The sequence below is a fragment of the Microtus ochrogaster genome, chromosome 16 (assembly GCF_000317375.1).
Source record: "Microtus ochrogaster isolate Prairie Vole_2 chromosome 16, MicOch1.0, whole genome shotgun sequence".
Taxonomy (NCBI): domain Eukaryota; kingdom Metazoa; phylum Chordata; class Mammalia; order Rodentia; family Cricetidae; genus Microtus; species Microtus ochrogaster.
The window spans coordinates 42191015-42216189 of NC_022018.1; the positions used below are offsets into that span (position 1 = coordinate 42191015).

Below are 25175 nucleotides of genomic sequence, written 5' to 3' on the forward strand. Positions count from 1 at the left end.
TGTGTGTGTGTGTGTGTGTGTGTGTGTGTGTGTGTGTAAGCAAGCATAAGCTCTCAGGTGTGGAGGTTAAAGAACAACTTCTGAGAATGGGTTCTTTCCATCTACCTCGTGAGTTCCCAGGATCAAACTCAGGTTAGTAAACTTGGTGGCCACATTATTGCCTTTTAAGACATATGTCTTCCCAGCATGCCACTCCCAGAAGACAGGTTGAGACAGAAGAACCTCTAGAAGCTGACTGGCCAGCTGCTAGCCTGGCAGGCACAGCAGTGAACAAGAGACCTTGTCTTGGACAAGGTGGAAGGTGAGAACCAATGCGCAAGGTTATCTTCTGACTTCAGCATGTGTGCTGTCGCACCTGCGCATGCACACTCACATATCCACACACTTGCAACTACATGCAACAACTGTTAAGTGCGGTTAGGGTCATGGATACTGCTTATTTAAAATCTGTGATACTCGGCTACTTTTCAGAAAGATGATTGCCAGTTTTCACTTCTGCTAACACTACATCATAAGCTGTCTTTGTCACTCTGGAAATGAAAAGATATCCTTTAAATTGCTCAAGGGAAGAAAAGGGAATGCTTTATTATGGTCTTGGCTGAAGGAATCCTGATCATCTTAGCTCACAGCAAACTTAGTGGGAATTGGAATGTGTCAGGTAAACTCACTTGCTCAGCAGAAGCAGATCAGGCTCTTTTTCTGTTGTCTTCAGTGGTCACCGTGTGTCAGAGTCATGTGCTCTGTACACATTCATTTAGATTTGTACTTGCTGGATCCAGTGTGGTGCTGATGTTGTTTAGCACATACTCTTGAGATCAGTAAGTGACCTGTATTCTTTCTCAGCCTCGTACGCAGTGTGTGTGTGTGTGGGGGGGGGGCGGGGGTTGGTGTTTTAATTATGAAGAGAGAACTCGGAAAAATGAAATGCTATAATCCCCCTGAAAAGCTCTACTGTGGGAAATAGTGTAAACCATCACTTTGTCACAAACAGACATTTAAAGCAAGAGAGGAATTTCAGCTTGGGATGGCGAAGGCAGAGTTTTACAGTGAGAACAGTTGGTGAATGTTGAGAAATCCCCGTGTCTGGTAGCATGCAAGTGCAACTGGAGGATGTATACACTCTGCTCTGCTTGGACGGAGAGAAACTTCATGTGCAGAGTGGGCAGCAGGATATCATCTCAGTGAGCTTTGTGCTCATTGGCCTTCACTGATTTGGGGTACATGGAAATTAGATAAAATCTAGGGAGAAAACGGACTCTGGCATTTTATGTGTAGGAATTATGAGTTGTATCTTGCCCACCAATCCTTGCGACCATGGCCCTACCCTGAAAGGAAGAGGCCATTACTGTCTCATTGAGATGGCTCACCAGTGTCCTCCAAGTCTTCTGAAGGACGCATACAGCCGAGTTGTCATCCCTGCCTCTGGAGGCTAGGGAAGCAGAACCCAGTGGAGACTTGGCTAGAACTCTCTGGCTGTTGACTGACTTGAGACCATGAGTCACCCTGCCACTATTGTCATCATGAGGCTAGGAGAAGATATTGGGAACTCCCCATGCTGTGGCCAGCAACCAGAAGTTTCACTGTCGCAGGAAGCTATACTTGAGCTTTTGAATCTGATGTCCCAGCAGGAATGTGAGAGAAGTAGAACGGATTGCTTTGTCCAGCGTTTGTGTGCTGCAGAGCTCCTGCTCTGGCCTGCCGCCTTCGCTCAGTATCCTTAACACTCCTGTGGTGAAAGGTGTGAGCCTGGGCTGAGGGTTCCGCAGTGACCGAGACTGGAGTTTAGGGTGTATTCTGTGTCTGACCTCTGGGACCCTCACCCTCCTGTCTCCTGGTGTAATTTGCCAAGATATCTGCTGTTCTGCCTTGTGCCATAAGAAACCAATAAGGAAGTAGCCAGGTTCGGGTTATGGTCCTGAGTTTGCAGCAGGTGATCCAGAACAAAGGCCTATGGCTTTTGGAGGCTGTCTTGTTTGTAGGTAGAGCATGGTGTCAGGCTGGTTATACTGTAGCTCATTCTGGCTGGAGGGTTGTGGCCTCTGTGCATCTGAACTGTGCCATGTATAAAGGACAGTCATCTAGATAATGTTCTCACGGGACCCTTACTAAATGCTGGTTCCAGACCCTCCTTCCTGTCTGCTATGAAAGCAATTTCTCTCATAAATCCCAAGGGTGAAATAATACAGCATTGCCTTATATATCCATGTGTGTTTGTACTATGTGTGATTGAGACTTTGCAGCCTGAAATGGGCCCGTGTTTACAGCTATCATTCTCTAGTTTCTAGTATTTTTACTATTTTAGGGATAGCAAGGAATATTCATTTAGCTAATTTAATTAAAATTTATCAAAAAGACTAGATTGATACTAATTGATATCCCTTGCAATTTAATTTTTTCCAAATCTTAGGGTTTTTTTTTTTCAAGACAACATTTGTGGTGAATCATGGAACAAATGTCACAAAGAAAATTACCTACTTACCATTTCTACCTATAAATGTCAACTTGAAAAGAGATGGATTAGCCAGGCCTAATGGTGCAAAAGCCCAGCATAGTGTACATGTTTATGATTTAAAGACTAGCCTATTCACCGGGCAGTGGTGGCGCACGCCTTTAATCCCAGCACTCGGGAGGCAGAGGCAGGCGGATCTCTGGGAGCTCGAGGCCAGCCTGGTCTACAAGAGCTAGTTCCGGGATAGGCACCAAAGCTACAGAGAAACCCTGTCTCGAAAAAACAAAACAAAACAAAAGACTAGCCTATTCTATGTACACAGTGAAGTCCAGGCCAGCTGTAGCTGCATAGTCGGACCCTGTCTCAAAGACAGCAAGCAAAAACAAACAGATGGTCTCCTTGAATCGCCATCACTTTGTTACTTAGAGCAGAGGCATTTATGTCTATTAACTAAATAATAATTTCTTAGGACTAAATAATAAAGCATCCTTCCCTCAGAGTCTAAGCAAGGGATTATGTGGCCATAGCTTGATCATCTGTGATTCTTGCCTGTTTTCTCCCACTCCTTCTGCTTAGCTCCTTCTGCTCTGCCAACACTGATTTCCACAAAAGAATGGAGGTTTGATTTGAGCCTTCTTTTCCCAAAGCCTGTGTTCTCTGTCCTCAAAAGCCAGGCCACCTCTTCGGTAGATTCAGCTTGGCTGATGACTGGTGTCTGTAGTCTAGACAGGAGGTTCTGATTCTAGAGAACAACTATGAGGCAGAAAGAACAATCCCATAGTACTCTGTAGCATCGTTCTGCCACACCCATGGCGGAAAGAGGACTCCATTGCTGTAGGGCAGGGGCTGATTTTAAGAAACAGCATCCCAACCATCTCAAATCTTTGGTTTGGTCAGTCTCCACATGTGGCCTGCCACTGATGTACAAACTGCCTAGCCTTTTCATACTCAGCCTGTCTTCTTTCAAGAAGTCATCCGAGGAACATGACCTAGGCTGATTTTCAGGGTAGGGGACAGCACATGAGAAATGCTATTTCCTCACTCTTAAAAACTTATTGGAAGTGGGCCTGATGGTGCTGGTGTATAATCCCAGCTACTTTAGAGACTGAAGCAGAAGGATCACAAATTTAAGGACTGTAGACTGCACAGTGAAAGAAAAGCCAGAGACAGTGAGACCTGACTCAAAAAAGAAAAAAAAGAAAGAAAGAAAGAAAGACGTGAATAGAGTTCCACTGTAGATAGAGCACTTGCCTAGCGTGCACAAGGCCCTAGATTCAACCTCATTGATGGAGGAAGGTCATTGGTTGATTAAATAAAGAAGCTGCTTGCCCTGATAGGTTAGAATGTAAGTGGGAGGAGCAGAATGCTGGGCGGAAGAGGAAGTGAGGTCAGAGACTCGACAGCTCTCCTCTCTGGGGCAGATGCCTCAGAGAGACACGATGCTCCACTCTTGCGGGCAGAGGCGAGAGCTCTGCTCTCTGAGGCACACGCGATGAAGCTCCGACCCAGGATGGACGTAGGCTAGAATCTTCCTGGTAAGCGCACCTTGGAGTGCTACACACAGATGATTAGAAATGGGCTAGTCCAGGTGCGAGAGTTAGCCAAGAAAAGGGCTGGAGCTAAAGAGCCAAGCAGTGATTGAAAGAATGCGGTGTCCGTGTAATTATTTCGGGGCATAAGCTAGCCGGAGGCGGCCGGGGTGCTGGGGACTCAGCCCTGCCGCTCATATTACTACACCTCATCACTATGAAAAAGAACTATGAAAACAAATGCTTGTCATCTGGGTAGAAATGATGCCCTTAACCGATAAAGTTGAGAAGCGTGGTGTTGTTCAGTGAGAGAACACTTGCCTAGTGTGTACAAGTGGTTCCATCCCCAGTACTTATAAATAATAGTGATAACTGAGAAATTTCAAGTACCCTGCTTTTTATATACGCTATTTAAAAAGAGAAAAGAAATAATACTGCGGGTCTGGTTATGGTGGTCGTCAAATCACATTTTCTGTGTCTTCTTTCTAGGCATATGAAGATTCATGAGAAGGACACCAGCAGTACTCCAACTGCAACCCCCCCGTCCCCTCTGAAGCGGAGGCGGTTGTCCTCCAAAAGGAAACTGAGTCACGATGCTGAGTCGGAGAGAGAAGACCAGGCACCAGCTAAAAAGGTCCTTTGAGTTTATAGCACAAATGTGCCCCATTGTGTGGCTTTGGTCAGAAATATCTAATCTTCATTATCACAATGTAGAAACGTGGTCGACATCAAGTCTGGGCTAATTTTGTTCCGGTTGTCAGGATTTCTCTGTGTAGCCTTGGCTGTCTTGGAATTTACCTACATGTGCTTTCTCTTTAGAAGCCTCAGGTAGAACATGAATGAAATGAGTTTCCAAAGTTGTCCCCGTGCTCTTTTACGTTACCTATGTTGCTGCCCTCACATTTATTCCTAATCCCTTGCAGATAGTACATGGTCCATAAGTACTTGTTGATTAGATGAGGGGACTGAGGGATGGGTGGGTGGATTGGGCGAATGTATAGAAGTAGTGTTCACTGAGTAGAGTGGATGGCTGGATGGGTTGTCAGTCAGACCTTGTTAGTGAGTGAAGAGCATACTTTTTAGCGCTTGCTAGACGAAAGCAAACCTTTGTGAGAGACGACCTTGGTGATGCCACTCTGCTTTTTCCTAAGATGGTGGAAGATGGGCAGTCGGGTGATTTGGAGAAGATGACTGGTGAAGTCTTTCACTGTCCAGTGTGCTTCAAGGAGTTTGTTTGCAAGTATTCACTAGAGACCCACATGGAGACCCATTCAGATAACTCATTAAGGTAGGGAAAACGTGAATTAGATTGGTGGTTTGGGAAATTACATGTTACTGTTTCTTCTGGCATATGACATTCTTATTTCTTGTCACTCCAAACTGGGCTCCAGCAGCTGGGCTTATTTATGGGGATTTTGAGAAGGCACTTAAGAAACACATGGTATGTAGAAAAGGTTGGTTTGAAGATTGTGAGCAAGCATGGCTGTAGCCATGGGCTGTGTTCACTTTGCTCCTTTGTTCTTACTGAGGTCCCTTGAGTAATCACTGAGTCTCCAGGCATTGGAGAATCTCCTGTCACAGGCTACTTTGGTGTCCATTCTTTGCAAAATGTGTTGCGACCAAATTGATTGCTCGCTGTACATGGATAAGTGGTCTAGACAGGGACAGCCCATGCATTTCATGTTTCCAGCACAGCGTTGACATGTACCAGGTGCTCAGAAGTGCTCTAATGAGCTGGACCCATAGTGCAGAAACCTGAAGCATTGTGGGTAGGAAAGGGTTCTCCACGTGCAAAGGGGAAAAGCCGTTATGTAGTGCTTGTTCTGCGCTAGCCTCTATGTTACTCTCGGCAACCATGTTTCTGATCCTCAGCTTCAAGAGCCGAAAGTATGGATGGTGGTATAATTTCCAGCAGTGTTGGAGAGGGGAACACTGCTCTGTCTTTGTCTAACTTCTCTGGTAACTTTTATCAGCACCCCCCCCCCCCACACACACACACACAGTCCTTCTTCTAGGTGAACAAATAGGTTTAGAAATTTTTCCCACAGCATTGCTGACGTTTGTATGTTCTATGTATATGTTCCATCTATTTTAAATTAAGCTGTAGAAGACAAAGAGCTACATGGGAGCTTCTGCTCAAGCATATAGCTGAAGGTTCCTTTAAGGGCAGGCCCCCATGTTGTCACACTTTTGGAAGACATCTTGGGAGTACAGGATTTGGGTATCTGCCGAAATTCTCAGTTTTATGGCAGTTTTCATTGGAGCGGGAGGAAGAACTTTTAGAGAGGTTAAGGTATGAAGCAATGAAATGCTGTCAAGTGCCTGGATGGAACTTGCCAATCTAAGACAGCAGCTAATGGACTGGCCAGTGTCCAGTGGGGTTCTCTCTCCGTTCTCTGCGAGAAGAGGTCCCTCTCTAGAAAGGCCTGTCTCTGCTCGCATGTGGCTCCCGTCAGCTGCATCTCTATCTCTGTTTACCCATTCACATTGAAGTAGGGCTAGATCAACAATGCCTCATCCAGTGTTTCCTTCCCATCCTCTCTAAATATGTCTCTGGACTCTGATCTAGACTCTGATCTATGAAGAAATAGCTGTCAATGAGTACTGGTTCTAAGAACCTCGGTTTTTTTTTATTGATTGATTGATTGATTGAAACAAAAAATCTCTATAGATATCCTCAACTGTCCCGGAACTCACCACGCATACTAGACTGGCCCTGAACTCTGAAATCTGCCTGTCTTTGCCCCACGAGTGCTAGGATTAAAGGTGTGCACTACCACGCCTGGGAAGAAACTTAACTTCCTAGTTTCCTTACCCACAGCATCTCCTGAATGTGGAGCTGTGGTGTGAAGAGTGAGCACTGCCATGACACAAGCCTCTCACCCTGAGATTGGTGCGGAGATAGCACGTGGACCCTAGTTCCTCCAGCTGGGGATTGCTGCCAGGTGGCCACGCATTCCGTGCTCTTGTGTACATTTTATTTCACTTCATATTTTATTTTGCGATCAGGTACCGTTTGGGGACAAACTACTTTTACCTTCCTTGAAAATTCCATCGTACAGGGAAGTAGCCTGGCTCTCATGAGAGATTTCTAAGCAGCGTGCATCTGCACAGCATGGTATAGCTGTGATGAGGCAAGACCAAGTATCCCTTTGTAAAACGCTGGTCTGGAAAGCCCTTTTCCTCAGAGCAAATGGAGGTGGGAACCACATTAGACGTGAACCAATCCGTGAGCGGAATCATCTTGGTCATGGTGCACAGGTGGGCTGTGAAGTCGAAGCTCTGTAGTCCTTTTTGTTACCAAAGCAGGTTTCCTCACCTACTTAATGGTAGTAGCATCATGTGGTGAGGGGGTCGAAAGAAGTTTCTTAGCGTTGGATGGACTTAGCTCCTTCAGGCAGCTTTTCATTCCACTAACCCCCCAGCAGCTAGCCACTGATGGCTTCTGAGAAGGGTGGCTTCGTGGCTTGTGTGTCTGGTGAGCAGACCAGCTCCTGCTTCATGGCTCTATCTAGTAACTACTATGAAGCTGGCTAGGGCTGGCTTTTTAAAACCGAAAAGAGTTGATTATAGAACATAGTTAATTCCTCTTTTCTCGTCTCTACTCAGCTTCCACATAATAGCCTACTATCAGAGGAAGCCTTGGGGCCAGGCCTGGGCCAGTAGGGGCCTAACTGGGGTGGTGCATTATGACAGTAGCTGATGGGAGAGACTGCATGTTAACCCAGAACTAAAATAGACACCAACTCCATTTTCAAATCCCAGAGGCTACCGCCACAGTACTACCAGTTTAGAACCAGAGTCTGTAACTTAAAACAGCTGTTGGTTTCTGTCTTCTGCCCTTGCCCCACTCCCTCCCCTGTTACCAGAGTTGGCAAGGTGCCCATGTTCCTTAATAAAGTGTTGGCAGTCCAAGCTTGTATATATGCTGAGTCTTTTCTCCTCCACTCTGCTGTGTTTCAAAATAATGAATTTCTGGCATCAAACAAAAGGAAGATACAAAGTCCCTGTAATAGAGTCTCGTTCTTAAGATCGGGTGTTACTTTATGATGCCTTCTATCTTCTAGCTCCTGGGCGAGGGTAATAGGGCAGGGAAGAAGGCTGAATAGAGCACGCAGTGCAGTGGCGTTCAGATCAGAACTGTGATGCGAGACAGTGCAGCGAGCAGATGGGTGCCGAGGGGAAAATGTGATGCTGAATGCCTTGCTCTGTTGTTAGAGGAGCAGCAGAGTGACAGGCTGCACTGCTGGGAACGTAGTGAGCTGGAGCAGTGTGCAGACTCGTGCTGCTCAGCGGAACGACGAACAACATGACCCGTGTGTCATGTGGAATCTTCTAGCTGTGAAAAGTGCTGTTAGTGATACATTCTTACTTTTCACTGTCTTACGTTTAGTCCCTGAAATCTGTCTGTGCGTCTGTGCAGTCGTAGCCCCTCATAATGGAAAGCAGTCCCCTGCCAGGGGCTGATCAGCCCGCAGAGCAGGTTAAAGACAAGCCAGGACGCAGTGAAGCCTTCCCCAAGGGTGGGCTGTACAGCTGGGTAGTCACCATGTTGATGAAGGAGCTGCCAAAAGCAAACTTGGCCCAAGTTATTGTATAATCTTAGGTGGCTTCTTGATTAAAGGGGATTGGGTAATAAGTAATTCTAACATTATTTCTGTTAAAATATATCCAACAAAGGACTGAGTCCTCATCGTGACAGTGCAGTGCGTTTGACCAGTCTTGAGAAAAACGGGAATGTTTGAGGTGGGGCACGGAGGCTGACCAGAAAAAAAGGGAGGGGGGCCAACAAAGACTGTGGCGAAGAGCTTTGGATGTGACATTGGATGTTGTGGCACTCTTAATTCCTTCCAGATTATGGTCACATTATTGATCTTGGGGTAATTTATAGTTTATGGCAGTGCCCTCAGATCAATCAGGATATGGGAAGCAAGAGGGGTCTTTGGCAGACACCCAGGGCTCTGAAGGGAAGCTGAGGACCACCCTCACCAGAGTACGTTGCAGGCCAGCCCTACCCTTGCTGAGGATCCTGGCTATGGGACCACTTAGTGAGATATACTGGGACGTTCTTGTCTCTGTTTCATGATTGTTTGAAGGAGTATTCAGCTCCCTTCACTGTACACCTACTACCCGCAGAGAGACCCTGAGACTCTTGGTGTGTCATTGGCCCCATGTTCTCAACATGGTTAGCACAGGGCAAAGGCGAATAGAATATTAGAGTCTTCTATTAAGACTCCAGGGGTCCAAGGATGAATGAAGTGAGGACCGAGGCCTGTAAGGGCCTGGTGGTTAGAGGTGTCTTAGTTACAGCTTCTTCACCACCCAAGAATAGAGCAAAGCCCAGGTTCAACTGGCTTCAGAGCCTTCCGTCTTCTCCGGGTCCTTAAACTACTCCCTGCTTCATGTCAGGCTGGCTTTGTTGAACAGCCTAGCTGGGTGCTGGTCTGGGGTAGACAGCCTGCACATGACCCTAGCATGTGGCAAGGGAAGGCAACCCAGCCAGGGGTCTGTCACAGGCCGTCACTGCTGCTCACAACAACTGGGAGAGATTACTGCAGCTGTGGATGTCAGTTCTCTGCCCCAGGATGGGCCAGGAAGGGTGGACTGAGGGAAGAGGAATGTCTGGGTGGGGTGGGGCTCTAGACAAGGGATTGCTTGCACTTATTCCTTTTGGCCTCTGGAGACAGAGCAGGAAAAATGAAGCATGAAATCCTTTTTTTAAAAGGAATGCCAGTCTCCAGCAAAACTCTGTAATGAGCAAGGAATTGGATCACAGGGAATCCGGCTGGCCAAGAGTCATCCCAGCAGGTATTTCATAGGTTCTGTTCACTGCAGGGAGTGGGGAGTTATCAGCGTCAGGAAAAATGCCTGGGTATTGAGGGTGTGACATGATTCAAGAAGGAGCTGGGGCATCTACAAATGACTGTCCTCTGAGCAAGCAGGGTTACAGACAACGTAGTCCTAGCCTGCTGCCTGGTACCTCTGACCTCAGGCAAGTCTAGGCTCAGTTTCCCCATCTGGAAAATAGATATGATGATTTGTGAAGAGGAGGGAGAATGATCTAGGCCTGGAACTGCAACAAATACTAAATGAGTTTTTGCTGTCTTGGAATGTGTTGTTTCTTAAAGGGTTTTTATTTATATTGTGTACGTACGTGTTTGTGTGGTAATGTGCTTTCATATATGGGATAACCCGATATCACACCCAGCTTTTATGTAGGTGCTTGGTGGGGCGGGTGTCCTCACGCTTGAGCAGCCAGCACTTTCTGAGCTGTCTCCCCAGCCCACATGTGTCCTTCTTAGTATTTTAAGCCCTCCAGCATAATAGTTAATGGTTTGATGTGGTCCTTCTTGACTGTCCCTATCCCAGTGACACGGAGGAGTCAAATTCTAGGACTTCTCCCAAGTACTGTGGACTGGACAGCATAAAAGCATTTGTCCTTTGCTCCTTATTGCCATAAAGAGTCTTTTTTTTTTATCTAGTTTTGCTTTTGTAAACGCTGAGCAGCTATTTAAGTGGGGTTTGAGTCCTGCATCCTGGGAGTATTGTAACCCTTATAGACTGTCAAATAGGCAGATATAGAAGCTTGCAGGACCCTGATGCCAACAAATTAGAGAGCCATACATCATTGTTTTGTGCCATGGTGGAGAAACCTGTAAGTATTTTGTTTTGTATTATTTTGTTTTGTTTTGTTTTTAAGTTCCTTATTTTGAAATTTGCCACTATATTCTTTTAAAAATATCTTTTGGGGGGCTGGAGAGATGGCTCAGTGGTTAAGAGCACTGCCTGCTCTTCCCAAGGTCCTGAGTTCAATTCCCAGCAACCACATGGTGGCTCACAACCATCTGCAATGAGATCTGGTGCCCTCTTCTGGCCTGAAGGCATACCTTCAGACAGAATACTGAGAATACTGTATACATAATAAATAAATAAAATCTTTAAAAAATATATCTTTTGGGTAGCTTTTTCTTTATGCTTAAGAAGAGGGAAGGTGTCTGTTTATTCCTCTGCTACCGTAATTTTCTTTTGTTTATATTTTTGAGACAGGATCTCTCTATATAGCCCTGACTGTGCTGGACCTGGCTATGTAGACCAAACTGACCTTGGACGTGCAGAGATTCACTTGCCTCTGCCTCAGGAATGCTGGGGTTAAAGGTGTGGGCTACTCTGCCCAACTTAATTTCTTTTCAGGATTTATTTTCTTTTCAATTACGTGTGTGCACATGAGTGTGAGTGCCTACAGAAGTCGAGGGTGTTGACTCCCCTGCAACGGAACTTAAAGGTTGTTGTGGGCTGCCTAGCATGGGTGCTAGGAACCAAACTTGATTCCTCTTAAGAACAGTACCATCTCCTAACCACTGAGATGTTCTGCAGCCTTCCTTGTATTTAGAGGGAGGCATTGTTTTTTGTCGTTTGCTTTGGGAGTTACTGTTTTGTTTTGAGATAGGATCTTGCTATATAGCCCAGACTGAGTGCTACTGTGAACAGGCAGGCAAACTTAACACCCAGACCCCACTGCCCGGAATTGTACTTGCTGGGACTGGGCGAGAGTGGAGAAGCTACAGGGACCAAGATCGGCTTTAACTCTTTAGGTTACTTTTTGAAACGTTTCTGCTGACTTCAGGGTTTCTATCTTGCTCTAGAACATTTAGGTCAGTAGATGAATAAAATATTACTGTAGCAGATACTTGGAAGAAGCACACCCCAATATTGCTTAGTTACAAAGTTAACAAAGAAAAGACATCTAGTTCATTTTTTTAACTATTTTAAGCTGTATCAGTGAGTCCCTGCAGTGGATATGCACACCATGATAATATCCCACTGCATTTCTACCTTAGCTTCACTGTTCGTCTAGGAAGAAATAAATGAAAGAAGAATGCCTTTTTTCCTTGCGTCCTTCTCCCCTTCTTACAGGGATGCTTGTCATCAAAGGAATAGATAGCTCAGTTCCCTTCCTAATTAGGCCTGTGGCATACAGCAGTTAGCAACTTCACTGGAGATGGCTTCTCAACGCTCACCTTGAACTCCTGATACTCCTTCCTTCGCATCCCAAGTGCTCGGGGTTATAAGTGTGTATCACCATACTCAGCTTCTGTGCTTTTTAAATCTTTAGTTGAACTTTTCCTTTAAGACAACATTGCTTGCTTCATTATGGGGTCTTTTAAGAACTGAAAGGACAAAATCCTCAGTTCGTGTTTCCTTGACCTGGATGATTGGCAGGCTACTCCTTGCTGTGGTGATTTGAGCTGGTTGAATGCTGGCTGTCAGGGTTGGCTCTTCCATACAGAAAAGTTCCTGTGGAGCCAGGTGTATTGGCAATAAAATCTTTCCAACCTGGCAAAAGTCACCGCTAGAACGTGGTGGCTTTTGCTTGTTGAAGGAGAAAGGATGGAGACTATGGATATAGGGGTTCAGAACTTAGCTTCCCTAGGACTGGGGGGATTGAGCCAGTTCTGTGGCAGTGCCTCCTTGACAGCTAAAAACCACTTCTCTAAGCATATACTGTGGGTTCTCTGTGATCCTTATTTTCCAGCACCTCCCCAACTTTACATACTAGCAGGTACAATCAAAACTTTGCTCGATTTTCCTGGTCTGCTGCTGGGAGGAGTTTCCAGTCCTTGGGACCTCCACCTACAGACCCTCCTATCTGTACTTCACACCTACCCCGAACCCAGCAGTGATAGGACAAGTGGTACTAAGGGAAGCTGGGAGAGGAGAGATAAGCTGCAGGCAGCTCTCTCCTCTGTTCCAATGCCTCAGCTCCTTTCTCCTCCCACCGTCCTCCCCACGGAGGTAGGACCCCAGATTCAGTGACTGGGAAAAAAGTTGGACTCTGTCCTAACATGCCAAATTCAAAATTCTCATTGTCTTAGCTATGGTGGCTAAGGTGGTGCTAATTCAGGTGCTTTCTAAATGAAGTCAGTACCTGTGTTCTGCCTTGGGGTGCAGAAAGCTGTTTCTATGAGCACCATGCTTTGACAGTCAGTATATTGAGCATGCCTGTAGAAATGTCAAGCAAATATCTGCTTTTGTATCACCTGTGTTAATTTATCTACCACCACCTCCCCCAACCCCCCAGAGTAACCTATTTCAATAGGATTTTGAAATGACAGGTTTTTTTTGTATGAGTTCTTATAGATTCAAAAAAAAAAAAAAGAAGAAGAAGAAGATTCACTTTCCCCTGAATATATTTATTTTACTGCGAGCAAAGTTGGTTTCCATTTGGAAAAGCCTTTTCCATTGCCAGAAAATCAAAAGACGGCGAGTCTGGTGTATAAAAGTTCTCTCTGGCACGTCGTCAGGATCTATTGCAAAATGAAATTTCTCCTACAGCCCTCCCCTCACTGTGACTCTTGAGTGTGTTTCTGCTTCATCTAAATCTTTCGCAATCATTGTCTTTATGTGTTCCTGGCCTGACTGAGATATTCCACAAACCCAGGTTGAGGATGACAGAGTCCTGGGGACCACCCAGCCCATGGCTGTAGCCTTAATGAAGAGTGATAAATCCAAGCCAGGTTTGTCGATACCCTGAGAGTAACACCAGCTGCAGGCTCCGCCTGCTGCCACAGGCTCCAGAGATTTACAGTGACCTCCCCTGTCCTTCAGGCACTTAGAAACTGGTTGCAAAGCCTTGCTTCCGGGTCTGGGGAGGGCTCTTAAACCCACTGATAAAGGCCTTACTTTTCTAGGTGACAGTTTTCCTCCCTAGCTTTATTTAAAGTATATCAACAGGTGCAGAGTGTGAGACAAAGATTTTCTGAATGTCCCACTTATTTATAACTGTAATTTTGTGACTGTTATAAATCATAATGTAAATATCTGATATGCAACCCCAAAGGGGCTGAGAACCACCACTCTTATCCTTTTCAGAAGGGAAGCCAAGATCTCAGCTACTTGGTATTGCAAGGACCCTTTAAAAAACAAAATCCAGCCTGGCCAGGTATTGGTGCGGGCCTTTAATCTCAGCATTTGGGAGGCAGAAGTAGGCTGATCTTTGTGGGTTCCAGGCCATCCTGGTCTACTGAGTGAGTTCCAGGACAGCTGGTTCTACACAGAAAGATCCTGTCTCGGGAGGAGGGGGATTCCATACTTGGGAGACAAAGGAGGCAGATTCCGTGAGTTTGAGACAAGCCTTGCTTACGTAGTAGAGACCTCTAGGCCACCAGGACTACATACACGAGACTCTTAAGAAAAAGAAGGAAGAATTTTTAAATGTGAAATAGGGGTGCTTAGGCTGAATTCCTGTGAAAGTGCAAGGATGAAAAGTAGATCTTAGACTGATTTCAAGGTTCCAAGCGTGCAGATTGGAGAGTGTTCTCATCTGTGGCCCCAGGGCAGGCAGACTAGGAGGGCCTGAGGAAGCAGATGGTTAAGAACAGAGGGTGGACCAGAGAGAACACTTGTTTTCACATGAATCTTTCTCCGAATTAAACCTGCTTGCTGAGGAGGAGTGGTGTGTGTGTACACTGAAGCTTTGCTTCCAGGGGAGCAAGGTTCCTTTCCATCAACCAAAATCTATATAATCTTTGTTTCTGTTGGAGAGCCTATGTGTTGAATATGTATTATTGTTTCATTAGCATTGACAACCAATACCTCTGTAATCCATGCCTGAATGGAGCCCCCCAAATGTATGTGCTCTTCTGTAAGGCACAGCATAACTGCCTGTGCTGAAGACACGAGACAGTACTTCAGAACCACGTCTAGGAACCATTCTTTACCATATTCCCAACAGAAAGCATCAGAACAGAAGAAATGTGGCACGAAATACCATGAGTATTCTCTCTAAGAGCCGAACAGGCAGGCAACGTGTGATTTCCTCCTATCTCGGCAGGGAATAATAGATACAAGTGCAGAGCCCCTAAATAGTAAGGATCATTGCTTTTATCTTATTTATATGAATATATTACATCTCAAACATAATATTTGAGATGTATATAAGTTATTTTGTGAGACCTTTTTTAGCCTGATAAACAAGTCCTTCTGCTAAGTATAAGCCTGCTGACTTCACACTAGACATGTGCTCTACGAAGTCTCCTACCCCAGCAGTGACTGACTCTGTATCTTCTGTAATTAGGATAAAATGAGCCTAGATAGATGGGTAGGTCCTCGGTATCTAGGATAGTGCCTCGCACGAGTAAATATTAACTTAAAATTCTACCAGCACTGTATAAAAGTAGTAAATTACCATAAGAAGAATAAGATAGAGTTCTTAAAGATGACAAGTCTCCTACTATGCTGCCCTCCTTGTTTTTCACCTTCCAGGGAAGGCATAGTGTAGCTTCTGTCTTAATCATGTCCTTGAATTATCTCTGGTTCATAGAAACCAACACAGTGTCATAGGCTTGAGCCAGCGCCTTGGTGCTGTAGGGCAGGATGAGCAATGGACAAAGCACTACTCTCTGTTCCCAGTGCCCTCCCGACCTCTTCTAGAAGCTCTCTTAGTCTCTTAAGTGTGCAAGCAGGAAAACATTAAAAGGAGCCCTTTCACATTGTATGTGCTAAGGGAGTCAGGGTTAGTTTCTGTCAGTGGAGTCCCTGTCCCATACTCAGCAGCTGCTGGAGATCATTTTTGAGACTCGAAGTGTTAAAACCTCACCTCACTCTTACTTGTTATTTGAGGTAAAGTAGTCCCCCTTCTTATACATGTGTTAAGGATCATTTAAAGCACATACAAAAACTTAGCAGCAATTTCGTAATAACAAACGTGGTTAGAAGTCGGTTTGTCTGATTCTGATATTTCTCTCTGGTTATTTTTAACCAGAATAATGTGAGAAGGTGAGCTGGTAACCATGTTCAGTTGACTTGAACCTCGGAGGTCTAAAAGCCAGAGTCCCATATCCAGAGGTTTTTCCCAGCCTCTGAGGTCAGGATCATGTGCCTGCTCCCAGAACTAGAACCTGTTTCAGCTGAAAATAGACCCTGGTAAAGTGCAGTGTCAGTGCTGCTGTCCTACTCACCTGTGACTTAGCCCTCTTTGTACTGTGGCACGGGGTGGATCCCCCCAGACATTCCACACCAGGGGAACCCATGGCTGAAGCATTTCCAATCCTCACTTGTGCTCTGGGTTTTCTGCGGCCAGCACCTCACGACCACAACTGTCGGAGCTCAGTAGACTCCCCTCAAAGGGAGCATTGTGTTTCCAGTAGCTGATGGGAACGTGTTATTCTAAATCTTGCTTACCAGGGGAGCGGCAAGAGGTGCAGCTGCTAGGGAGTGATGAACAGGGCTGCACAGACTCTTCCAGCATTTCAGCAGCATGAGCTCAGTGGCAATGTGGTTGATTTCATTGTCTTTCTTTGCAGAAAAGAATGACAAGTGTGTAGTGTAAATGGGGGGAAGTTGCTTTGCCCCTGTAAACACATGGTAACAAGACCCGCCCCCATAGAGGGTTTGTGAGAGATGTGATTATACCAATAAATGGAACTTTCTACCATCATGCAGATGTGCACATCTGCCCTGCCCCACACCAGTGAGCTCTATGTGAATGGGGATTTTGAATTTCCATTTAACTAGCCACATGGACTCCCGTGATTATAGTGAGTACAGACTGGGAGTTGTTTATCATACTATCTGAAATTTCACTCAGTGAAGCTCTAGAGATCATGGTACCCACTATCCTGTTGGCCTCCTGTCCATTTCCCTGGTAAGGCTTTTGCACTTAATGTAAGCTCACCATATGGTTATTTTTCAGATAATGCTGGTGGTGCTACCAACATAATTAGTTTATCTCTGTTAAATGCCGGGAGTACTGTGTGATTTCGCAAGAGCTGTGTAGACATGTGGTATTGGTTTTGAAAAGGGGTTTTGCCTTTGTGTCTCTTAAGTGCCATGTAACACCATGCCCAGCAGCATAGGCTTTTGATTTTGAGACAAAGTCCTCACTTTGGTGACTTCGGGAACTCCCAGCTGTCTTCTCTTTGTGCACAGGCATTGGATGATGGTGTCATAATCTTGTACAACCTGCAAAGATTTGATATCCAGAGTCATTAAAATATATCTTTACAAAAACAAAAGGAGAGGGGGAGAGAGAAAGAGAGACATTGTGTGTTTGTGTGTGTGTGTGTGTGTGTGTGTGTACACGCATGTGTGCGTGCTAACCACTAGCAATTATGCCTTATTTTATTCAACTAAAATGAAGCAGCAAAGCATACAGTAAAGCTTCCAGAGCAGCGGAGACTCTGAGCTGCCTCCTCATGGTTGTCATCCCTTCTCCTAGATGTGACATTTGCTGTGTAACCTTCCGCACACATCGAGGACTGCTGCGTCACAATGCACTTGTCCACAAGCAACTTCCCCGAGATGCCATGGGAAGACCTTTTATCCAGAACAACCCTTCGATTCCTGCTGGCTTCCATGATTTAGGATTTACTGACTTCTCCTGTAGGAAGTTTCCTCGAATTTCTCAGGTATGCTGATGGACCCATGCAACCTACTGCATGGTCTCCCTCTACATTCTGTGCAGCTGTGTTGGGTGGGGTGGTGGTATTTTCTGTAATGCTGGTTTGCTAAAATCCAGTCTGGCCCTGTCTGGCCTCCTTGGGTTTCTTGGGCTGAGAGGGATCAATGGTTGTGTTTTCCAGTTTTTGTGAGGATCCAGTGCCTTTTGCCCACTCTTCAGGCTTTGAGATTTGAAGTTGTATACTTACCACCCTATCAATTGTTCACCACCTCTGTCGCAATTGTTAGTGTCTGCTTTACAGCTAGGTATTTATTAGCAGTTTCTATTAAAATGCATTGAGTTTTTTGGGGGGCGGTGTGTGTGTGCGCGCGCACGTGCATGTGCGTGCATACATGTGTTAATATCTGTCATGTGTTCCTGGAGGCCAGAAGAGAGCACTGGGTCCCCTGAAGCTGATTGTAAGAGGGTGTGAGCCATCTGTGGGTGCTGGGAACAGAACTCAGGTCCTCTGGAAAAGCAGTAAGCATTCTTAACTACTGAGCAGTTTTTCTCAGCTCCTTGGATCATAACAGATTTGAACAAACCCGTGAGCCAATTTGTCCCTTTCCTATATGGAAACAACTAAAATCACTTTGTAATTTTTGTCATGTATGAAATTCAGACAGGAAGTATCCACATAGACGTGACTCTCCCTTCACACAAACAGCCAATTCTCATCATTTTGTGAAGAATCACCTTGGTTTGTCCTCTCAGCTAGTCTGGCACTACACAAGCTGGCCATCCTCCTGCCTCAGTCTGTCAGGTTCTGGCTTTCTGCTTTCCAGTGTAAACACTCTCCCTCTTTTAAAGGCTTAATTAAAGCCCCCTCATGATGTTATTTCACTGTACTTTTAGTATATCCCTTGTGGTGGTGTCCTCAATCAAACAAGCGTGATTCTTTCGGGCTTCTCCGTCCTTTCAGAACCTACCTTGCTTTGAGGCAGACACGAACCATTACAACAGGGCTTTGATGGGGATGGTGAACCACAGCTTTAAGTACTAGAGCCTGCAGAGAGGGCAAAGGCACCAGTGAGGTAGATCCACAGAAAACTCAACCTAAGATCATCCATCCTTCTCAGCCCAAGAAACCCAAGGAGGAAAGACTGGGCCTGACCAGATTTTAGTGAAAGGACATTCGGGAAAATGACAAAACACACACACAACATTGCAATAAGACAATGCTATCTAGAGAGCTGACACTTATGAACTGTGCAGTGGGGTGACAAAAGAAAACTACCCTTGAGTGTATCCCGTTAGGTTCACCACTCTGTGTTGGACTGCATCTGTAGCTGTGCATGGCCAGACTTCCACTCGCTGTTACGGTTTCCTAGTTCAGTCTCAGGCTCACACTGAGAAAGGTCGGCTCTGTGTTGATGAAATGGATTGCTGTCACACAACAGACATTTCTCACGTCTCCGTCAGGATCGCTTTTAAAGCCTCACCTTTTCTCCCTTGCTTTTGCTGGTGGGTCTCACTTAGGCCTGGTGTGAAACAAACCTACGGAGGTGCATCAGCGAGCAGCACCGGTTCGTCTGCGACACTTGCGACAAGGCGTTCCCCATGCTGTCTTCACTCATCCTGCACAGGCAGACCCACATCTCTGCTGATCAGGGCCAGGAGAATCTCCAGACCAAGACCCTGGCCGATGATACCGTGGACCAGAAGGCCTTTCTGGCCTTGCTGGGCCTGCAGCACACCAAAGACATCAGGCCTGCACCTGAGGAGCCCCTGCCGGATGACAACCAAGCAATACAGCTCCAGGCACTCAAGTGTCAGCTACCTCAGGACCCTGGCTGCACCAATGTGCTGAATCTGTCCCCTTTCGAAGCTGCTTCTCTAGGTGGTTCTCTGACAGTCCTCCCAGCTACAAAGGAGGGTATGAAACAACTATCCCTGCAGCCCTTCCAAAAGGGTTTCATCATCCAGCCGGACAGTAGTATCGTGGTTAAACCTATTTCAGGAGAGTCAGCCATTGAGCTAGCAGATATCCAACAGATTCTAAAGATGGCAGCTTCAGCTCCTCCACAAATCAGTCTTCCGCCACTTTCCAAGGCTCCCGCCACCCCCCTTCAGGCAATTTTCAAGCACATGCCTCCTTTGAAGCCAAAGCCCTTGGTCACACCCCGGACAGTGGTAGCCACCTCTACACCACCACCTCTCATCAATGCGCAGCAGGCATCCCCAGGCTGCATCAGCCCTAGCCTTCCTCCACAGTCCCTGAAGTTCCTCAAGGGTACAGTTGAGGCAGCCTCCAATGCTCATCTGCTCCAGTCTAAGTCTGGGGTCCAGCCAAACACCACCACACAGCTCTTCCTGCAGCAGCCTGGAGTGGAGTTGCCAGGCCAACCTGAGATGAAGACGCAGCTGGAACAGGACAGCATCATTGAGGCCCTGCTGCCCCTAAACATGGAGGCGAAGATCAAGCAGGAGATAACGGAGGGTGACCTCAAGGCCATCATGATGGGCCCCAGTGGCAAGAAGACCCCCGCCATGCGCAAGGTGCTCTACCCCTGCCGCTTTTGTAACCAAGTGTTTGCTTTCTCTGGAGTTCTGCGTGCCCATGTTCGCTCCCACCTGGGCATCTCACCCTACCAGTGCAACATCTGCGACTATATTGCTGCAGACAAAGCTGCTCTTATCCGCCACCTTCGCACACACAGTGGGGAACGGCCTTATATCTGCAAGATCTGCCACTACCCGTTCACAGTCAAAGCCAACTGTGAGCGCCACCTGCGCAAGAAGCACCTCAAGGCCACCCGGAAGGACATCGAAAAGAACATAGAGTACGTGAGCAGCAGTGCAGCGGAGCTGGTGGACGCCTTCTGCTCCCCAGAGACGGTGTGCCGGCTGTGCGGTGAGGATCTAAAGCATTACCGTGCACTGCGCATCCACATGCGTACACATTGCAGCCGAGGCCTGGGTGCGTGCCACAAAGGTCGCAAGCCCTTCGAGTGCAAGGAATGCAATGCCACCTTTGCGGCCAAGCGCAACTGCGTCCATCACATCCTCAAGCAGCACCTGCACGTGCCTGAACGTGACATCGAGAGCTATGTGCTTGCCACAGATGGTGGCCTTGGCCCCACAGACACGGCCACAGAGGCCTCTGCCAGAGGAGAAGAGGGCAACTGCATTGCTTTTGGTGAGTGCAAGCCCCTCGCCACTTTCCTGGAGCCCCAAAATGGCTTTCTTCACACGAGCCCCACCCAGCCTCTGCCTTCGCACATCACTGTCAAGTTGGAGCCAGCCAGCAGCTTTGCAATGGACTTCAACGAGCCCCTTGACTTTTCACAGAAGGGCCTGGCACTGGTCCAAGTGAAGCAGGAAAATGTGTCCTCCTTGCTGAACTCTTCCTCCTCTGCCCTCTATGACTGCTCCATGGAGCCCATTGATCTCTCCATCCCCAAGAGCATAAAGAAAGACAAGGACACAGTTGTTCCCAGTGATGCCAAGAAACCAGAACCAGAATCTGGGAAAGCTGAACAGCTCTCTCCCTGCCCACCACCCTGCCCTACCTTGTCAGTGACTGCAGAACCCAGAGGGAGCTTGGAAAACCCCGCAGGCACTGTGGTAGCTGTTACCACGGCTGCCAACCTGGAAGCCCACACACAGCCCCTCCAGGGCCCCGTGCAGCTGGCCGTCCCCATCTATTCCTCAGCTCTCATAAGCAATCCTACCCTCCTGGGCAACTCTACCCTTCTGAACAACACAGCCTTGCTTCGGCCCTTACGGCCAAAGCCTCCCCTGCTCTTGCCAAAGCCTCCCGTGACAGAGGAGCTGCCTCCGCTGGCCTCCATTGCCCAGATCATCTCATCTGTGTCCTCGGCTCCTACTCTGCTGAAAACGAAGGTAGCTGACCCTGGGCCATCGATCAACAGCAGTAACACTGTGGCCACAGACAGCTTAGGAAGCGCCATCTCCAAAGCTGTCACCACCCCCAGTGACATCACAAGCCCTAAAGAATCCAGTGACCCACCTGCTACGGCCAGCAGCCCAGAGGAAGCCTTGCCTACTGAACAAGGGCCGTCTGGCTTATCCAGGAAGAGGGGAAGGAAAAGGGGGATGAGAAACCGGCCCCTCACCAACAGCAGTGGTGTGGACCTGGACTCCAGTGGGGAGTTTGCTAGCATCGAGAAGATGCTAGCCACCACAGATACCAACAAGTTCAGCCCATTTCTGCAGACTGCACAGGATGACACTCAGGATGAGGTGTCTGGAGCCCCTGCAGACCACCATGGGCCCAGTGATGAGGAGCAGGGTAGCCCTGCCGAAGACAGGCTGCTGAGAGCAAAACGGAACTCCTATGCCAACTGCCTGCAGAAGATCAACTGTCCTCACTGTCCCCGGGTCTTCCCTTGGGCCAGCTCCCTCCAGAGGCACATGCTTACACACACTGGTAAGGCCCCCAGGGCTCACCAGTTGGTGAGTCTTGAAAAAAGAGATTGAGGGGGAGGGGGAGGCCTAAAGTCTAGGGCCCTTTTCTCATGCTCCATTCCTCTGTGTCTCAGAAGCCGCAGGCTGTTGGTTTGCATTTAATCTGTGCCCGTGGTCTGAGCCAACAAGGTTATGGGTAAACAAGTGGATCAGACAGAGGTGACAGTGGTCGTAGGCTCTCTCACTTCCCTCCCTACATCCCTTGCCTGACAAGTGTCTAGATTTTCTACTAAGTTAAGTATGGAGGCAATCCAGAGAAGTAGGACTTTGCATTAATGATGGTTCTGGAGATGTAAATTAGCTTGGTTCTTTGACATGAGAACTCCCATCCTGGTGTCTTCAGTACCACTTTTTCAGGTTGAACATTCTGTAGGGTCCTTTGCCTACCATACACATAAAAGGTCATACTGCCAACTGAGACTTGGCCTTTTTTTCTCCTTCTCTGAAGTAGCTGCACCTTTCCCTATTTTTTCATTTTATCTTTTTTCTCCTTTTTTGAATATTTATCATAAATGATTGGTAGTGGTAATAATTTTAAGTTCTATTTATTGTAAAATGTCAACTCTTGGTAGAAATACTTTCATTAAAATTCTAATGCTCTAAATAACAGAGCTAAATTACCAAAATGATATCCCAGAAACATTTTTCAGATGTCAGTTTCTAGAAGTTGAATTTTAGAAGTCTTAAATACAGAATATTTTATGGCCAGGTATTTAGTATTTTAGTAATTTTCATATATAATTATAATTTTCTGAATATTATCACAGGATTTGTATCTTTGATCATTTGGGCTTTGTACGTTGAATTAAAAGGTCCTTACCATTTTGGAGTATACAATTCAAATATTAATACGTAAGACTGAAAAATCAAATTATTCTTACTTTATGTGTGATACAGGATTGCTAGATAAAAGCTCACCGGAAAAATTTGAATTTTAGACCAACAAGTAATTTTTGTAGTATTAGAGACAGACAAAAACATTACTTGTTGATTTGAATGGAGTTTAAATTTAACTGGACAGCTTGTCATTGTCCTTACAAACTCTAGGAAATTGAGGTCCTTAGGAAGTTTCCAACAGTGTTGTGAAGGGCAGGTGATGGAAAGTGGGTGGGAGCTGCATTCTCTGTCTTTGGAGATGGTCTGGACCTTGTGGTTTCCCCAGCCCCTCTGAGGAGAATGAGAGCTCTCCCAGCAAACTGACAGCCTTCCTAGAAACTAAAGCATCCACGAATTTTTTATTTGTGCTGGTGTTGGTACATACCAGAGACACATCCGCACTTGAGAGTCCACTGCTTATGGTTGCCTGGGTTTTGATTGCCAGGATCCCATCCCTGCTGATTTAGGAGCTTCTGAACCGGTTCAGTTTCCAGGACCCACATGGTAGATGTTAAGAACCAACTTCCACGAGCTGTTCTATGGCGTCTATATGCATGCATGCCATGGCATGTGCATGCTCACACTCACACACACACACACACACACGGGGGGGGGGGGAGACAAAAAAACTACTTCTTACAGCCAAAAGCATTGAGCAAAACCCAGTTTCAGCTATAGTTAATCATCCCATCAACTGATCTGTGGGATTATCCTAGCATCTAATACTTTGTCTCAATACATTTCTCCAGTTTACCCGTTCCCTACAACGGGGCAAGGAGGCCAAATGCTAAATGTCCAAACAGGGGCCAGCCAGCACAAACATGGCTTTAGCTCTTTACCCTGCTTAGGTTCCAGGAACTGTATCCGAGGAGGAAGCTGTCATCTTTCATGTCCTCTTGTGTGGTTACTGCACACTCAGTTTCCTCCCTCCTCCAACTCTCTACAAGCTTGTGGTTCACTGTTCTTTCTCTGAATATGTTACACCTCATGAGACAGCGATGCCCTGTTCCTGCCAGTTTCCCTCTTGAGCATCTCATCCTGTGTCTTCAGGCCACAGGAGGACAGAGTGCCAGCAAACAACCAGTCCCTTTCAGCCTCTGTTCTCATCTCTTCCTCCTTCCCTTTGCTCTGGTTCCTTGTTCCACAGTGACAGGTCAGGGTGGTGCAATATCTGAGATTCCCCTCCAGCTGTAACATCTGGGATTCCCTAGCTCACTCACTTTCTCATGGGTGCTTTGAGCTCCTTTGCCAGCTCTGGGCTCTTCCCCCTCACCTCCTACCCATTGCTAATGGGTCATAAGCACCGAAGTTTGAGTAAGGAGGTAGCCTCACAGTGTAGAAAGCAACTGGAACCAGTTGTACTGGGATGCCTTTTACTAAGGTTTATTTTAATTTCTGTTGATCTATGTGTTTATATGTATAATTGTACGTACTGTGCACGTCCCTGCAGAGCCTAGAAGAGGGTGTTGGATCCCCTGGAGCCAAAGTTACAAGTGCTTGTGAACCAACAGATGTAGGTGCCCAGAACTGACTGAGGTCTTCAGGACCACTAAACCATCTCTCCAACCCAAGTTCTTACTTTACCACTTTTGCTTAAGTGGTAGTTTTGACTATAAAAGAAGAAAGACGTCTTGACCCTGAGAGCAGAGCTGGCGGAGGGTTCAGGGAGGCTTGCACTTGTGTAGTCCTGTCACCACAAACACTCCGTCTGAGTCACAGGCTAGAGCCAACCTTGATTCTCTTCACAGAACGTTTGCAGCTCATCTCATCCGTCCTTTAGGTCTTGACAAACAAGGTCCCGTTGTCCTCAGCAAACTCTTGTTCCTTCTGCCTGGCTTTGTTCCCAGTGCCCTTCAGATAATGCCTCCCTCTTCCTTCTCTGACTGCTCTGCATGGATGAACATTGGCTGACTGGCTTCAGTGCTCACATTGGGGTGGAGGACATACAGGCCCTGAGTACAAAAGTAATTCCTTATGGTTAGAGCTGTTCTCACATACACACACACCAACAATAGTAATCATAATAATATAGGACAATTACCAATGGTCATTTAAATCATGTGATGTGGCTGAAGTCCTCTGATGTCTTTCAGATCTACTATAATATGCTAAGAAGGCTTACCATTTTTGCATTTCTGCACAGCATATTGCTATTTTAAAAATGAGGGTTTTTTGCAGTGAGCATGTGAGTTTTAAGTAACTGTGTTACTTGTCAGTTTGAGGCTTTTCCTATGATCTAAAGCTTGGCACTACCAAACTGTCTTCATCATGGAATATAGCCTGTCTGTCCAAACCACATATAAAGGAAAAGTGTGTAAAAACAAAAAAGTAAATCATGTAAGAGAACCCTACCCTTTCCTTTGAAATCAACAATTCCAGCATAGTGGAGCCCGGTAGATGGCTGAGTAGTTAAGAGCAGAGTTTAGATCCAGCAGCCCTGTAATAGATTGGG

The 25175-nt window shown here is 46.5% G+C and overlaps 1 protein-coding gene across 2 annotated transcripts in view; it reads left to right on the plus strand.

Moving 5' to 3' along the window:
* The window catches only part of Rreb1 (ras responsive element binding protein 1), a 125976-nt gene that overhangs the window by 87494 nt on the left and 13307 nt on the right, over nt 1–25175 (plus strand). The window contains exons 7-10 of one of the 2 annotated variants that reach the window (XM_026783059.1): nt 4468–4612; nt 5130–5266; nt 17195–17384; nt 18896–21809. In XM_026783059.1, the coding sequence (XP_026638860.1) occupies nt 4468–4612; nt 5130–5266; nt 17195–17384; nt 18896–21809 (3386 nt within the window). Of the gene's footprint in view, nt 1–4467; nt 4613–5129; nt 5267–17194; nt 17385–18895; nt 21860–25175 lie in introns of those variants that run through there. The other variant, XM_026783060.1, reaches the window with a different exon arrangement.